The 16,385-nt window shown below is 43.0% G+C and overlaps 2 protein-coding genes across 2 annotated transcripts in view; one reads left to right on the plus strand and one right to left on the minus strand.

Moving 5' to 3' along the window:
* Positions 1-1,592: 1,592 nt before the first annotated feature.
* prss35 (serine protease 35) lies at positions 1,593-7,046 on the plus strand. Its single transcript, XM_061716167.1, has 2 exons — positions 1,593-1,816; positions 5,445-7,046. Exon 2 carries the CDS (start codon positions 5,464-5,466, stop codon positions 6,739-6,741), a length of 1,278 nt encoding a protein of 425 aa, XP_061572151.1. The 5' UTR covers positions 1,593-1,816; positions 5,445-5,463; the 3' UTR covers positions 6,742-7,046.
* Positions 7,047-9,719: 2,673 nt separating this feature from the next.
* Positions 9,720-16,385, minus strand: part of snap91a (synaptosome associated protein 91a) — a 74,175-nt gene continuing 67,509 nt past the window's right edge. Inside the window, exons 23-29 of the mRNA XM_061716179.1 lie at positions 14,268-14,444; positions 14,159-14,177; positions 13,333-13,414; positions 13,073-13,168; positions 12,748-12,876; positions 12,227-12,319; positions 9,720-11,520 (exon numbers count right to left, since the gene is read on the minus strand). Coding sequence (XP_061572163.1) covers positions 12,239-12,319; positions 12,748-12,876; positions 13,073-13,168; positions 13,333-13,414; positions 14,159-14,177; positions 14,268-14,444 — 584 coding nt within the window. The 3' untranslated portion in view covers positions 9,720-11,520; positions 12,227-12,238. The remainder of the gene's footprint in view (positions 11,521-12,226; positions 12,320-12,747; positions 12,877-13,072; positions 13,169-13,332; positions 13,415-14,158; positions 14,178-14,267; positions 14,445-16,385) is intronic.

The raw sequence follows: 16,385 nt of genomic DNA on the forward strand, positions 1-16,385 counted from the left end.
TCAAGGTCTATCTGACTACTGAATGCACATGTTCTTTTATCGAACATTGAGTGATTATACTGTAGTGATGTGATTGCCAAACTGTTTTAGCGGTTTTTTATGTCTGTTTTGTTGATGTTGTTCAATGTGTAACTGATGTGGACCTATTGTGCTGCCTTCTTGGCCAGGACCCCCTTGCAAAAGAGATTTTAATCTCAACGGGATTATTCCTGGTTAAATAAAGGTTAAATAAAAAAAATAAAAATAAAAGGTATAAAAAGCTGCTTGAGATATCCCAGATAAGACCAAGACAATACATCAACCCTGATTTTATAATGATCCAACCAATGTACATTAAAGGAACTTTTTATGAAAGAAATTCAATTTTCTCTAATAAAAACACTCCAACATCCCACAATATTTTCACTTTGTTCGGGGCAGCCTTATTCTAAAAATGTCTCTTTCAGCAATCCATTCAGATTTACATTGTGCTGTTATGTCACTATCCCACAGTCAGTTTACCCAACTCGCCAACCAAAATATGTTAATTCAGTGTTGAATTATGGTCAAAAAGGTTAGAATTGATGGTGGATCAACCATCAAACAATCAACCAATGTTTTGTGATTTACTTTTAATGCCAACGTCTATTAAGCGTTGTTTGTCGCCGGCCAGGCTTGAACATGGATTCAGTATTTCTGCCGAACCATATTTAGATAGATAAATAGATAGATAGATTTATTTATTGTACCCTTGGGTAAATTTGGTTTACAGTGAGTGCTTCCTCATACAATCTAAAACCATGCACTCAACAACACAGGATAAGATAAAGTGACGGCAGTGCTTTGGCTAAAAGAACAAAGAACAAGAAGGACGGCCCCAAGATAAGAATCAAGATAAGTTAAAACATCAGTAGATTAAAAACACTAAAATATTCAAACCAAGCCAAAGGATAAAAAATGTGCCTTTTCATAAAAACAAGATAAAGGAAACAATACAAAACATAAATACAAGGTTATGTTGCAGTTCCCTCACTTATTAATAGCACTATTATTAGCATATTTCAACGATGATTCACTCATATTCTGCTATCAGGCCAGCCTCTCACTCAACAGCCTCAATTTCTTTCAGAGAAACGTCTGAAATGCATGCATGCATGGTCCATCCCAGAGGCCTCTGAGCCAGAGACTTGATGCTACCAATTTCTAGATCGCCTCAACTTGGTCAGATTTGTGGATAAGCAACACGTGTGTGTCAGAAACCGAAGGGAACACAAACATCAGAGTTGATCCTGGTCGCACTTGCAGCCCACAGTATTCTTTAAAATGCCACAGATCAGGCTCACATGCCCCAGAACGGACTTGGATGCTGATGTAGAAACCAGCAGAGTCCCAGTCAGTGAGCTGACTGCGTGTTTTCTCTCCTCCTCCTCCTCCTCCTCCTCCTCCTCCTCCTCCTCCTCCTCCTGAATAAGAGCACTGCCTTCACCCCCAAATTCCCTCTTTAGTCAGATCACCAGGGTTGGCCCCACCCACTTGCCAGCAGCTTTTGTCATGAGCAAAAAAAGTTCCTTTCATATTTTTTCCTCCCCTTCCTCCCCCCTCAGTCCTCCCTCCTTCCCTCCCTCCTCAGCATCAAGTGCAGCCTGAGCGGAGAGTCCCGGCTGCGACTTTCCCCTCAGACTCCTTTGCAGAAGCAATGAGGAGGACCTGCTGATACCAAGACGGCTGGGATGCACTAAACCCGTCTGTTTTCTGGAGGATCATATTTGTGTCCATCCGAGGGCAGCAAACAATACGCTGCGGATTTTGGGATAATCCATCAATCGGATGCGAGCAGGTAGGGCGCTTTTCCTCTCACTTATCCCATCTCCCAGTGGAAACAAGCTGGGAAATCAGTCTTTTTTTTCTTCTTTTTATTTGTCTTTATATTATTATTTTAATATAATTTTCACCCCAAAACAGGTTTTCTGTCATTTTTATTTATTGTTAAGACTGGAAATGAATTCAATCAGATTTTAAATCCTAAAGTCTGCACACTTTTCCTAATTTGTCCACTTTTTGCATTTATTTTCAACCATTTTTTAGCATTTTTCAATTTATAATCATCAGGGCTTTTTCATTGCTTATAGTTATATCATTAAAATATACCTGTATCTGCTTGAGAATAAGCAAACACTTCAATAATGCAGATGTGAAGTCACAATTTTTTTTTGTTTTTAAGGTTAAACCTGAAACCTTTTAATTGAATGATATTCACACAAACTTTTATGTTCCAAAATAGTTTTTAAATGTAACGAAAAGGTCAAAACCTTGTGCATATCTGTCCGTGTGTGTCAGTCTAAAAGCCTACAAGAACTGCTTGTAGGGAAAATGATGGTCCCTCTCGCTGCTCTGAACAATAGAGCGTTGAGTACTGAGCTGGAGTGGGAGAAGGCTGTAAACAGCGCCATCCGTTGGTCACCTCGTCTCCCGGGTGTCTCCAGCGCGCTCCTGTGACCCCTCTCCCCACAGGGACGGAGCGGGCTCAGCCTCCCGTTCAGCTGACGGCAGTGGAAAACACTTCACTTCAAATGAGCGTGTTGTAGAAAAGCCAAGAGCCATCATGGCAGCATATCAGTTTCCCCCTCTTTGCTGAATAATTGCAGACTCTCTCCCAGATTTGAGCTGCGTCTGCGTCTGGGGTGGGAGTGTGAAGCTGCACAGAAAAACTAAAGGGCCTTTTTTTTTCTTCTTTGTATTCCCATTTATTGAGACTCTTTTACAGCTCTTGCGGGCGTGTATTTTATTGCCGTCTGTTGTAGGCTGGTCAGATGTCAGCCTGCTGGGTTTGGTTTATAGGATGCTCTGTGGAAGCACAAATGCCCCCTCTGCAGTCACAGACAACTGCTGCTTTTGAACAGAAATCTAGAGTAGTGTTTGAATCTCTGCAGCTCTGTGTGATCCACAGGTGATGATATACGCGGTGAGCTAATTCATCCTCTCAGCTGAGGATTCTGGGAAGTCTGCCAAACCAGGTTCTCTCATTGATACACCGCACGAGCATCAGAAAGAGGAAGCGTGTCACACCCAGAAAAATAAGAAAAACACATATCCAGTTTATAGATATCAGGATTACAGGCAGCGTCCACAGTAAAAGCTTTAACCGGCATCCTACGTAGCTCCGGCTGATGTCATTCGTGTGCAAAGAGTGAGTCTTGTGGCGCTAAGGAAACCAGATATGGTAATTATTGAGGGAGAAGGTTAACCATGGCGGCAAACCTCCAAGCCAGTGTCTCAGCTCATTCAGACGACCAGGGTTCATCTTCTCCTCCTCGCAGCCCACAGCCCTGCAGCAACACTTAGACACTGTAAATCTCCCCTCAACCACAAAGCTGATGTATCAGTTCTGGAGACACGCTGAGAAGGCTTGAAAAACGCTTCAAACTTGCTACTGATTTATACAGATAATGGCACCTAACTATTTCTGCACGGAGAGCATTTACAGACATGACAGTGTTGGATTGCCGGCGTCTGCAAAGATCAGGGCGACATTACCTCCTTGTGGCTGCGAGAGGAACTGGTTGAAAGCCACATCCAAACTTTTCTCAGGTCTTCTCAGCCATCGTGGTGACAGTCTGAGGATCACCAATGTTATTTTGATTTGCCATCTGGAAATCATCAGAGTAAATGAGTCTAAATGCTTTCTATATTTGGATGAAGGAGAAGAAAAACCGTCCCAGATTGCAGATAAAAAGTCTGAATTGTAATTGTTCATCATCCAGCATGGATGTCCGTGCCAAGTTTTAACACACTCATCCACTAGTTGTCCGTCTCAATTAGTGTCATCCTCCTGTCCTGATGGAGATGTCAAACTGCTGCAGCGCTAAAGCCACAGCTGCTTTTGTCACAAGACTGAAGAAACCAAGAGCAGACTTTTGATATTACCCCTAACGTTTAGGGCGGGGCTTTCAGCTCTCAGCATTCCTGGTGGGTAACCGGTCCATAGCATTACCACCTTTCTGTCACAGTTCATAAAGTTATACCGCAGGAATCATTTTATACAGTCCATAAACAAGAGGAAGACACGGGCCCGCAGAGCTGCTGTGGCCGAGTGTTCTGCAGGATGGATGGGAAGAGAGGGCGCCGACCGTGGCGAGAAAAAAACAGTATAGCAAGCACAGCCTCATAGAAAGTCTTAATATAGCCACTGATTTGGGATTACTGGAACTGCAGTGAGGAGTTTCACCCCTCTGCCTTAGTCCTCAGAGGGAAAAGCAACAGTTACAGGCCTGAAACAATCATTATGGTCCCTGAACACAGTACTGGGCCATTGAAGCTCCAGGAGATTGATTTGTGTGGAGAAACTAAGCAACAGATCCATCAAAGTTACAGTTCTTTGTAGAACCGGCCCACATTGTGATTGGAAGAGCTGCCGTCATCTTGTCATGCTCTTTGAAGTCTAAGGTTTTGTGAAGTCTGAGGACATTTGTTACGTCTCTCTGTCATGGCTGCACCTTCCCTTTTTAAACTTTTCTTTGGAAAGTGTTCTGCTCTAGATCTGCTGGTATGTCTGACAGTCATTGCTCATCGCAGCTTTAGGTGTCAGATGAGGCGGCATGTTTGCTTGAGGAATACTTCGCTATCCAGAGGACTTTGTGGTTCAGTCAGTGACCGAGCGGCACCCTGGCTGTGCAGCTAGCAAAACAAATCACCACCTCTTCACCGTTAGCACACGCTGTTCACGCTGATGTGTGTTATTTGGCATTTTCCAAATGTGCCACCGTGCATCATGGACACTTTGTATTATTTCCACTTCGGCCTTTTGTGTCCAAAAATGTGCAGAGCTAAGCCATGCAGCAATGCTCGTTATAGATAAAAGAGACCTCTCACTACGCTAGTAGCCCCTCCAAACAAACCGTACTAGTCTCTATCTTCCAGCTTTTCACAGTCTGGTCTTACACCTGGACTGTTGCAAAGTTCACTCTCAGGAAGACTGGCAAACTATGAATAATCTTCCTCACGGTTGAACGGTAAACTGCCCTTCCCAGAGTGACAGCTTCAACAATTTAACCTCTATGGTTATTGCTGATGTCTTTCCTTTATGGCATTATGTTTGCATGAATTCTGAATTCACCAGAACATCAAATCAGCGAAACTTATTTCAAAGTTTCTGCTTGTACAGAAGTGGTCACACTTGCTGATGTGCAGCAGCTCGGTGTTAATTAATCTTATTCTGTCTAGTTTTCACACGCTGTTCCTCCATTTTTGCTTCGTGTCATGAGTTGTGTGATATGTGAGGTCGTCCTGATGACATCTTTTCAGACCTGGCAAAGATCAGATCCTTTTAAGTCATGATACGTAAAACTTCTTAGTCACGTGGTTTTCTTCTCCACGTGACTGATGTCTGACTAAAATATTTATACTTTTTAGTACCAAAATAATTCAAATCAACCGAGTGATTGATGATTTCCAACTTTCTGTTTCAGAGCCAGGCCCAACCTAAAGATGGGCCCCATACCGCTGTGCGTCCTGCTGGCTGTGGCGGCGGCCGTGGCCGCGCAGGAGAGCGCGCTGGACGACCAGTACACGTGGCCCCAGTGGAAGGTTCCTCTGGTGAGGAAGCGCCGCACCGTGGCCCTCAGCAGCCCCAACTTCACGGCCCAGGCTCAGCCCGTGCTGCGCGGCACCTGCGGCATCGAGTGCCAGCGCCGCTTCCCGACGCCGTCCCTGGACGACCTGGAGCAGTTCCTCTCCTACGAGACCGTGTACGAGAACGGCACGCGCACCTACACCTCCGTGTCCGTGCAGGGCCTCAACGAGGCCGCGGCCTGGCCCGCCAACGCCTCCGCCACTTCCCGCCGCAAGCGGGAGGTGTACGGCACCGACACGCGCTTCACCATCGCCGATAAGCAGTTCTCCACCAAGTACCCGTTCTCCACCTCGGTGAAGATCTCCACGGGCTGCTCGGGGGTGCTGGTGTCGCCCAGACACGTGCTGACGGCCGCGCACTGCATCCACGACGGGAAGGATTACCTGGACGGGGTCAAGAAGCTGCGCGTCGGAATCCTCAAGGAGAAGTCCCGGCGAGGGAAGGGAGGGAAAGGAAGAGGAGGGAGAGGAAAGGGCCGGCGAAGGAAGGGCGACAAAGACGCGGAGGAAGCAGAGGAAGGAGAGGAAGGAGAGGACAAGGAGGAGAATGGCAGGAAAGGCGGCCGAAAAGGGAAAGGCAGGGGTAAGAAGAGCCGGCGCCGCCGAAGCGTGGACTCGGGGAAGCCTTCGTTCAGGTGGACGCGGGTCAAGCAGACGCAGGTTCCCAAGGGCTGGTTCAAGGGCGTGTCCGACGGCCTGAGGGCCGACTACGACTACGCCATCCTGGAGCTGAAGAAGGCCCCGAAGGTGAAGCACATGGAGCTGGGCGTCATCCCCTCCGTCAAGAAGCTCCCCGCCGGGAGGATCCACTTCTCCGGCTTCGACGACGACCGACCCGGGAACCTGGTGTACCGGTTCTGCTCCGTGTCCGACGAATCCAATGACTTGTTGTACCAGCACTGCGACGCCAAGCCGGGCTCCAGCGGCTCCGGGATCTACATCCGCCTGAAGGAGCCCGGCAAGAAGAAGTGGAAGAGGAAGATCATCGGGGTGTTCTCCGGGCACCAGTGGGTGGATGTGAACGGGGACGGGGTGCAGCAGGATTACAACGTGGCGGTGAGAATCACGCCCCTCAAGTACGCCCAGATCTGCTACTGGGTCCACGGGAACTCCAGCGAGTGTCAGATCGCCTGAGACCACACACGGCCTCCTCCTGTCCAACGTTTCTGCTCCCCATGACTCTTTTCTCAAACAACAGACTCCCTCCGTCCCTCCTCAACCCCCGTTCTTCACCTTTCCGTCACCGAGCAGGGGCCTGACGTTTTCCTCTCTTTTCCAAGTCTTTCCCATTTCGTGCCTTTTAATAAACGGACCTGGCTACACTGATCAACACAAACACACTCTCACAGCCGAGCAGACTCGGTGTTGGCAACAGCAGGAACTCGTCAATGCACCAAGAGAACTGTGGCTCATCAGCTTTTCTAATTTATTTGCTTATATAAAGAACAAAAAGTGAGGAAAAAAAAGATGTATTTTATGTCATTTTAGATCAGCCATATCTGTTTTGATGCTTTATTTTCACTCTTTTTGATGAATTGACGTCTTCAGAGACATTGTTGTAAATCATACACCCTGGTACCTTATTTCTGATGAGCGTTGAATGATAGAGGAGACGCCTGCATTTTAAAATGTTTCCATTATTGTAAAAAAAGAAGCATGTATAAGGAATTTACGAAAAAAAAATACACAGAAAAAAATTAATGTCAAGTTTCAATGAGCAACAATTTATTAAGAAATTGGTGTTTTGAATTGTGTATATCTGGAACATGTATGAGGTTTCTTTTTTATAACTACTTCTTAAAGATTATTTTTCTGTCTAAATAGAGAGGCTCCTTTTGAAAGCAGCATAGAAGCTCATACATATATATATATATATATATATATATATATATATATATATATATATATATATATATTGTGGGTCTTTTCAATCTGTTTCTGCAACACAGTGAAATGCAGTTTCATTGTCGTGCACATAATTGTATCAGAGCTCATTCAGAAGACATGGTGCTAATTGATGGGACTGTAAAGTTGTTGGGTTATTGTTTTGTTTTTTTTGGGGGGGACTTTCAGAAAATATTTTGATGACCTGGTACTGTATCTATATATTTAATGTGAGGCTTCGTATTTGGATTATGTTACAGTGGGACTGAAATATTCAATAACTTACTTGAGCTGTTTATATTCCTCTATTTTTAGATGTTACATGAGATTTTGAAAGCCAAAAGATTGTTTTCTTACAAATTTTAAATTGTAAAGTGATATTTCTGACTGTTCATGTTGCTTATAATCCAAAAACTTTGGGAAAATCCCTTTTGAATTCCAAATGTCTGAAGTGAAAAATGCCGATTGAAGACAACCAACCATTAAACTAATATTACCACTCGTGTCTGTGTGTGTGTGCATACATATATATTTATATATATATATATACAAAATTATTCCGTCAGTCTGGTGAACTGCCCTGAAATCGCCTTAAAATCTACTTAAGAGACTCTAACTTGGTAATTTCACAACAACTGCTGTAATGCACCGTCTCTGATCAGCAGTCATGAAACTATTTCCTGTGGTGAGTCAACAAAATTAACATGGAAAACCGCATAATATTCCCATAATCATCTCAGTTTGAAATCAATACGTTTAGAAACAGCCCATTTAAAATCCCATTTCATCACAAATCCTGCAGGAAAATTTGCAGCTTTACATTTTTTCACAGATTTGACCTACATATGATAGATACCAGGGAAAAGGCTTCTGCTGCCCACAAAAACATTAAAGGCTCCTATGTGAAGCTTCACATAACCCTAACCCAACCCTGCTGATGAAGGAGTGCAGTTAGTTTGACAAACACTGTGCCTCAAGACCGACTCCCCTGCACGTCATTCCGGACGGCCTTTGCTGATACTAGTCTTGCTGTCGCTCTGCCTGCATCACATGCCTCATTTCTTTGATTGACAGCCTCTTTTCTCTTCTTTTCCTGTGCCGTGCATTCAAAGACGAGCATGTTCATTGCATTTACCCCTGAAACATAAAACAGAACTTTGTGTGTTTGACTTCACACCCACAGTGGTTTTGTTCCAGTTTCAAAGCTTCTCCCACTGCTAGCCATTGTTACCAAAACAAATTCATAACAACGTTAAGAGCGGTATTTAGCACATAGAAATGGCAGAGCAACATTATTTGTAAGGAACGAGAACTACACTACACTGTCTAGCTTAATGTAAAAAAAATAAAACCAAAATGCTGTAAACTGAAATTTACAGGACCAAAATTGACAAAATTAAAGGCAGCACTGTAAGGGATCATGTTTTCGATTTCTCAAGAACATTTAACTCGAGCCTGTTGTACCGTGTCAGAAACGGCAGAAGACACAGGTGGAGGCTTCCACAATCACCTGGATTACTAAAACAAACCACAGTTTGTGAGACTGAACGGTTGTGTGTCAGACCAGGTGGTCAGCAGTACAGGAGCACCACAGGGGACTGTACTCTCACCCTGTCTCCAGTACAGAGAACTGGTGGACCATTCGTTCCATGAGAACAATCATCTCATCTTGAATGTGAACATGGTAAAGGAGATGAGTGGATTTTAAGAGAGCCAGGATTAAGTCAGATATTTTTTCCATCATAGGAGAAGAAGTAGAGGTGGTGGAGGTGTATAAACACCTACTGTAGGTGTTCACAGATACAACACTGATGCTTTTTAAAAGAACAGAGAGAGCCGACTTTACTTCATGAGGAAGCTTAGGTGCTTTAGTGTTTGCAGCAAGATGAGTCTGTTGTGGAGCCAGTGACTAAAAGAAACTGAACAAACTCTTAGAAATGGCTGGATCTGTTCTAGAGCCACTGGGGATGATTGAATTAAGATGTGTGATAAAATGAAAAAGGTAACGCCCTCCACTGAGCATCCTCGTCACTAGAAAGTAATTCAACAGCAGTGTCTTCAGTCAGGTCTTCAGTCTGCTGCAACTATAACTGAATTGAAAAAGTCTTCTTTTTTCATGTTTCTAAAGTTTACTAACTGTACATTTAATGACTTGTTAATGGTGACATGATGAATAAATTATGTTCTTTCTGATCAAGTGGAAAAAAATGATGAGCAGGTCAGTCCGTCATCCAATTTATTGCATCTCAAAGGGCGTACATGCACGGGGGAAAGGCCATCATAAATAAAATAAATTTACAACTAAAAAAACTAAAATACAATTCTGATCATTTAGTCATGAAAAATGTTAATCTCCTGTTGTTATTTACTCTGAATCACGTCTGACTCTCACAATCAATCCACAAACATGACGCCGAACACACACAGAGTAAGCTTTATAACTCTCTTTAGCTTGCAGCACAGGAGGAGAGACGGGTGCGAGACGCAGCCGGAGCAGAGGGAGTCCAGCCAAAGTCTGTCAGGAGGAAGGGGAACGAAGAGTTGGGGAACAAGTTCATGGTTCCAAGGGTCAACAGTGACCCCCAGTGGGTTTCTCTGGACTTTGCTCCCATGTGACCACACGCACGATTACAGGGGTCCACTGACAACGGGCCAAAAGCCAGCAACAGAGAGAGAAACAACACAAACCCTGTTTTCAGACAGAAACCAAATGGGAATTTTGTTAAATTTGACTTGGCACCTTGTTATTTATAGTTAGTAATTGTGCAGGAGGCTGTTCACACAGTTTTGTTCAAACACCAAAGGAGTCCAAAGGAGCAATGGATCCTCCTTAATGAGTGAACTTGTCACCTTTCTCATCTCTAAGTGGATTTAGAGGTGCAGATTCTCATCCCCGCTGCTTCACAAATCGATAGCTTGATTATATGTTTAAATCAAAGACTTAAAATCAGTTGGTTTGACCTGTCTGAACACAGAGTTTGCCACGGTACTCTTACAGAATACAAAAACAACCATACTGAGCAGGTTAGAATGAAGATATACCCACGTGAGAATCAACTCAACACATCTGGACATTTATACAGAAGGAAACGTTCAATTCAGTAACTAAACGGTTTCTCTTTAAGTAAGTTTTAAGACTCCTCGACAGCAACGCCAGAAAATATCCACATCAATCTGGAGGAATATGTCGAAGAAAAAAAATATAATGTCCATACAAATGACAAACAACTAAAAAAATATCTAAAATAAACAGAATACAAATCGACAAGTTAAAAAAAAAGAAAAAAGGATGACTTCCTGGTCTTTCATGACGCAGAAGCCCACAGAAGTTGTTCCTAAATATACAGCTTATTTATCATTTAACGGCGGTCATACTTACTTCCAGAGGCTTTCTAGTATGACAGGAAATAGAAGGATACTCACATGACTTCTTACATTTTCATGTCTGATTCACGTTTACATTTTCTCTTCAAACAGACACAGAATATAGACGCAATCCTCGCCAGAGACATCTATGTACATCAAATAGGACCTTCCTGTAAACCTATCGGAGCCGTGTTTACCGCACTCTCCCAACCAGTGTGGAACAAAGAAGAGCTCCTCCCCCTTTTGGGGGCGGAGCCAAGGAGAGGACAGTGGGTGAAGTTTTGGGGACATCGAAAACACATCAATCGTACAAACTCGGCTCCAGAAATGAGACTAAACACACGATTCGTCACTTTCTCGCACTTACTTTTCTGGACTTTTTTTTTTGTTTTGTTTTGTTTGATTTGTGGGGATTTTGTTTTGACAAAAAGATTAGTACACCAACATAAACGCACACTTGTATCTTTTTTTTTCTTCTTTTTTTTTAAATATAATCCGCTATGGTTCACTTTCACAGTTTGTGCTACGACATCACACAGGAGAAGAGTTGGGGTCGTGGACGGATGGGGTGGAGAAAAGAGTAGCTGAACACCGTTGGCGTCCTGAGATGTTCACAGACACCAGGTAAAAGTCGAGAAGGCCCGGATCCAGAGAGGAAAGCAGCTGGGATGCAGGAAAGAGGGAAAAGAGAGAAAAAGTGAAGTATTTTTGTATTCTGAGGAAGAGCAAGGTCACTGCAAAAATCTCTCATAAAACAGGGCAGATATGATCAATCCATTTCAATGGTTATTATTTTAATAATAGTGTGTAATTACACCATTCTTTCCAAAAATGCTTCAGTTTTTTGAGGTTTCTAAGTCTTTTACATATGCATTTGTGTATTTCTAGATTGATGTACAGCAATAATTGCTTCTATAAGACGATTTCTGACTTCTTTCCTTCTTAGCTTTGTGTTAACATACTGTTAAACGCTGCAAACAAGCAAACTGGCAAAACATCTGCCTTTATCAAGGACTAATTTCCTATTCGTTTGTGGGTGTATGTGACTCACTCTGCTCATAGAATTTTTATCACATTTTCACGCAAAAAAACAAACAAAACCACAGAATAAAAGAGTTATTCAGAACAAAAGGCAAAATAGGTAACAAATGTAGCAGCAAAAAAGGGCTGCGGAGCCTCAACCGGTAAAAATATGATGTTTCTCATTCATGAGCTGTTGGCTTGTTTTAGGCTGACGTGTCCCGGAACTTATATCATCTAAAATGAACAAATATTATGGAGAATAAATGGCATTTAGAAATGTCTATCTTATTTTTCTCTTTTTTTTGTTAGAAGAAATAAAGCATGAAACTAGTCTCCAAGCACCTACATAGCTCAGGTGTTATAAGAAGTCCTTGAGATCGAGTTCTGCCAGAGGGTCCTTGGGCTTCTTGGGGCTCTGGCTTACAAGTCCTGGAGAGAGCTGAGAAAACAAATCAAATCTCCATAAAATTACAGCTTTTCAGGCAACCACAAACACTTTCTATCAAATTAAGCACAGGGTCACATTCATATTACCATACCTACACTGCAAAAACCCAGGAATATTTGTCTTATTTCTAGTTAAAATGTCTCATTTTTAGTCAAAAAATCTCATTACACTTAAAACAAGTGAGTCATTACCAGAAAAATAATTTATTTGACAATTTTTCACCTGTTTCAAGTACATTTTCACAGGTGAAAATTGTTGTTTTTTTACAGTGATGAGTCTTGTTTTAAGTGTAATGAGATTTTTTTGACTAAAAATGAGACATTTTAACTAGAAATAGGTTTTGAGTTTTTGCAGTGTACATACACCCTGCTTATTTGCTTCCTGGTATTAAATGTGCTTCAGCGTGGGTGGTGTGTTACCGGTGCTCCGGGTGCACTCACTCCTGCGAAGGCAGGTCTCATCATCGGCTGCCCCATCATCGGCTGCCCCATCATGGGTTGCATCATCATGGGTTGCATCATTTGAGCTCCAGGTCCTCCTGCAGGAGACTAGCACAGGAAAAAAATGAGTAGATATAAAAAAAATAACAACTGAAAATAATGACCTTCCATTTATAATAATCAGAAAGAATCTTCCTAACAATAACTTGACTCAAAAACAGCTCTTTACTGTAAATCACTTCAGATCGACATTGCACATCCAGAAGACTTCTATCTGGTTCCCTAAAGATAAACAAAGCCTCACCATGCCAAAGCCAGGCTGCGTGGCCATGGGTGGCCCCATCGCTGCTCCGGTAGGAGCTGCTCCCGGAGCTGCAGCTCCTCCAGAGGTGGCACCGCCCTAAAGAGCCGGACAGAGGCCACATCAACACAACTAGCACGTCCTATAGACATCCCAACAGGTTTTACATCATCGTTACATGGACAAGCAACATGAAAGCAACAGTGGGTTTAGCTTGTGCTCCTGTGCCAGTGACAGTAGGTGTTAGCCCTCACAGTCCTCACCATGGGGGCTCCCCAGCTTGCGGGAGCTACATGTGGCATCCAGTTGGCACCTCCCGTCAGCTTCTTCTCACTTTGCGGGTCCCTGAAAGAGATTTAAAACAAGGGGATAGGAATGAAGTCCTTTGTCCAAATAAGCTGAGTTTATCCTGGGCTTGACTGTCTAACATGTGTGCCTCTAAATAACTAGCAACACCAAGTTAAAAAGGTAATCCTCCGCTCATGTGGTTTAATCAGCTATTGATCAATGATGGCTTCTGACACAGTCCCATCTGAGGGATGGTGTTGTGTCCTTGCCCTTCACACAATGTAACTCTTCCAGATTCCTTGTTTATTCCACAAGTATATTATGGACTGCAGGACAAGGAAGATGAAAATCGATCTTTCTGTGAGGAACATGTTTTCTAGCTTATTTGATAGCAAAGTGGAGATTCCTCTGCCTGTCTTTGCTCGTCCAACTTGGATCCAACTTTTGCAACAATTCATAGCTATAATCATCTGTTGAAATCTCCTGTTTGGCACTAAATTGTACCAACAGTTTTTGCGATATGTTGCTTATTTATATATAATTATATGGATGCAACAAACAAAATAAAGCTGATGGGGAAGAAATATGAAACAACTGGGGCTCATACTGTCAATAAAGAAAACAACCAAGTCCAGGTAAATGTAGGAATTACATCTTTTAAACAAACAAATTTTCCATATCAATTTGACATTACAAGACATGAGACATTATATTTATTTATCATGGTTTTTAATTATAAGGTATATACATGCAATACAAGCATCATGCAAATGTTGTATTTACAGCTTTCCTCACACTTACTTCTTCTTCATTCCAAGGTCTGGACAGGTTAAAAAAAGACACAAAGAAGAATTAACTTTCCGTGGAACAGTTTTTATATGAAACAGAAATGAAAAACTCTCCCATCTACCTCCGACCAGGTTGGCGAGCGACGAGTCCAGATCTCCTCCGATGGCTTTGGTGGGCGTCGGCGTGGCTGCCATCCCCCCCATTCCCATGGGGGTTCCCATCCCTCCTCCCGTGCTGCTGCCCCCGGTGCTCTGGGGCGTGATGGCCGGCATCAGCAGGTCGCCTAATCCGTCAAACACTGGGGGAGTGGGTTAGAGCGGTGAGACATCAGAGAAACAACCCTGATCACAAACTCCAGCATCACTGAACTGAACACAGACAGAGGGACAGATGTGCGAGCAGGCGGTGCGGTGGAGGGAGGGGGGGCAATCCCACTGTCACGGCATCGGGAGACAGCTGTGCGCGGCATCCACAATGTCAAACTGGACCGTAAACATCTCTCTGAGCATTCATAGGGGCTTAACTGCAGCCAGCCGCTCAGCGAGCTCAGGTCACGTGACAGCAAGAAGGAAGTGGCTGAAATATGAACACAGCCGTTGAACCAGGTGTCATCAAGGCCTGAGTCACAACGTTTTCTTGCTGACGAACAACCCACAGCAGCACTGCAGTGTTTATTCACCAGGAGCCGGCCTGCAGCCTGCAGCAACACCCACCGTCACGTTTCAATCTGAACTGAATCTGAACCGGCTCTAGAGCCGCATGCGGCTCTTTAGCGCCGCCCTAGTGGCTGCCTGGAGCTTTTTCAAAAATGTTTGACCTTTTTTTTTCTTCTTTTTTCCTTTTTTTCCTTTTTTTCTCTTTTCTCTTTTTTGCTTCTTTTTTTCCTTTTTCCTTTCCTTTTTAATCTCGACATTTCGACTTTTTTCTCAAGATTGTACTTCAACATCAATCTCGACATTTTGACTTTTTTCTCGAAATTTTGACTTTTTTCTCGACATTTTGACTTTTTTCTCGACATTTAAAATTTTTTCTCAAGATTGTACTTCAACATTAATCTTGACATTTCGACTTTTTTCTCGAAATCTTGACTTTTTTCTCGACATTTCAACTTTTTTCTTGACATTTCGACTTTTTTCTCGAAGTGCATAATGAAAAAAAAAATCTTCCCCCAGTTTTAACTAATTTAGAAACATACAGCATGTGTTGCCTTCATTCTAAGGCTTATACAAGACTTTTCATTTTTTGCGGCTCCAGACATGTTTTTGGTCCAATATGGCTCTTTCAACATTTTAAGTGGCCGACCCCTGGTTTAAATGATTCAACTCGTGTGATTATAAACACACATCTGGACTCGGAACACGCTCTTACTCTTTGCTTTTCAACGACAGTGTATTTATCGAGTAATTCTAACAAATTCTTTCAACTGTTGGAGTCAAATGTTTCTGAATTATAAACAGTGTTGAATGTGTCAAACAAGTTGAAACTTTGGATCAATTATTTTAACGCACCCACAGATCCAGATGTTTGAACCACTGCGATTCATCTACTCTTAAATGCACTATATTCTTTTGGGTGATAAAATGTTATCTAATTTTTTGCTCTTCAAATATGCTGAGCTATTGTTAATCTTTCCACATACGTCTACTTGACCAGTGGGAAATTTTAATCTGTGCAAATGATCAATATGAGTGCTTTTATGGTTTTTCATACCGTCTAAACAGACGTAAAACCCATCTTAACTAGTTTTTCAAAATTGCAACTGCAGACTATCTAGAGGAGCCTTCAGGCTCTTTGTGAGCGAGTTCAATGCTGCTTATTGATCCACTTGGATAAACATTTCATATCAATGCTGTAGTCCTTGATGGCAAGTGGTTACTGTTCAAAAAGCAACAAGGTCTTGTCTCATGCAGGAGACGCACACGGGTAATTTATCAAAATGCAAAAGGGGGGAGAAGTGTCCAAACTGCACATGCTGCGATGCACTGCGGGGTTGAACTCACCAATGACAGATTAGAAGAAGCAAGCAATGACCCAGCAGGGTGGAGAGAGACAGAAAGAGAGAGAGAGAGAGGAAGAGATAGAGAGAGAAAGAAAGTTTTACTCATGTAGAGGGGGAGGTGAGTAGGAGGTGAAGAAAGCAGAGCATTTGTGAAGTGCAAGGCGAGTCAGACAGAATCGTAGTAATAGCAGCTGCAGTGCTGGGGAGGAAAGCAGTCAGCAGAAATGACAGTTTCACGTC

This window comes from Cololabis saira, chromosome 3, assembly GCF_033807715.1.
Source record: "Cololabis saira isolate AMF1-May2022 chromosome 3, fColSai1.1, whole genome shotgun sequence".
NCBI classification, from domain to species: Eukaryota; Metazoa; Chordata; class Actinopteri; order Beloniformes; family Belonidae; genus Cololabis; species Cololabis saira.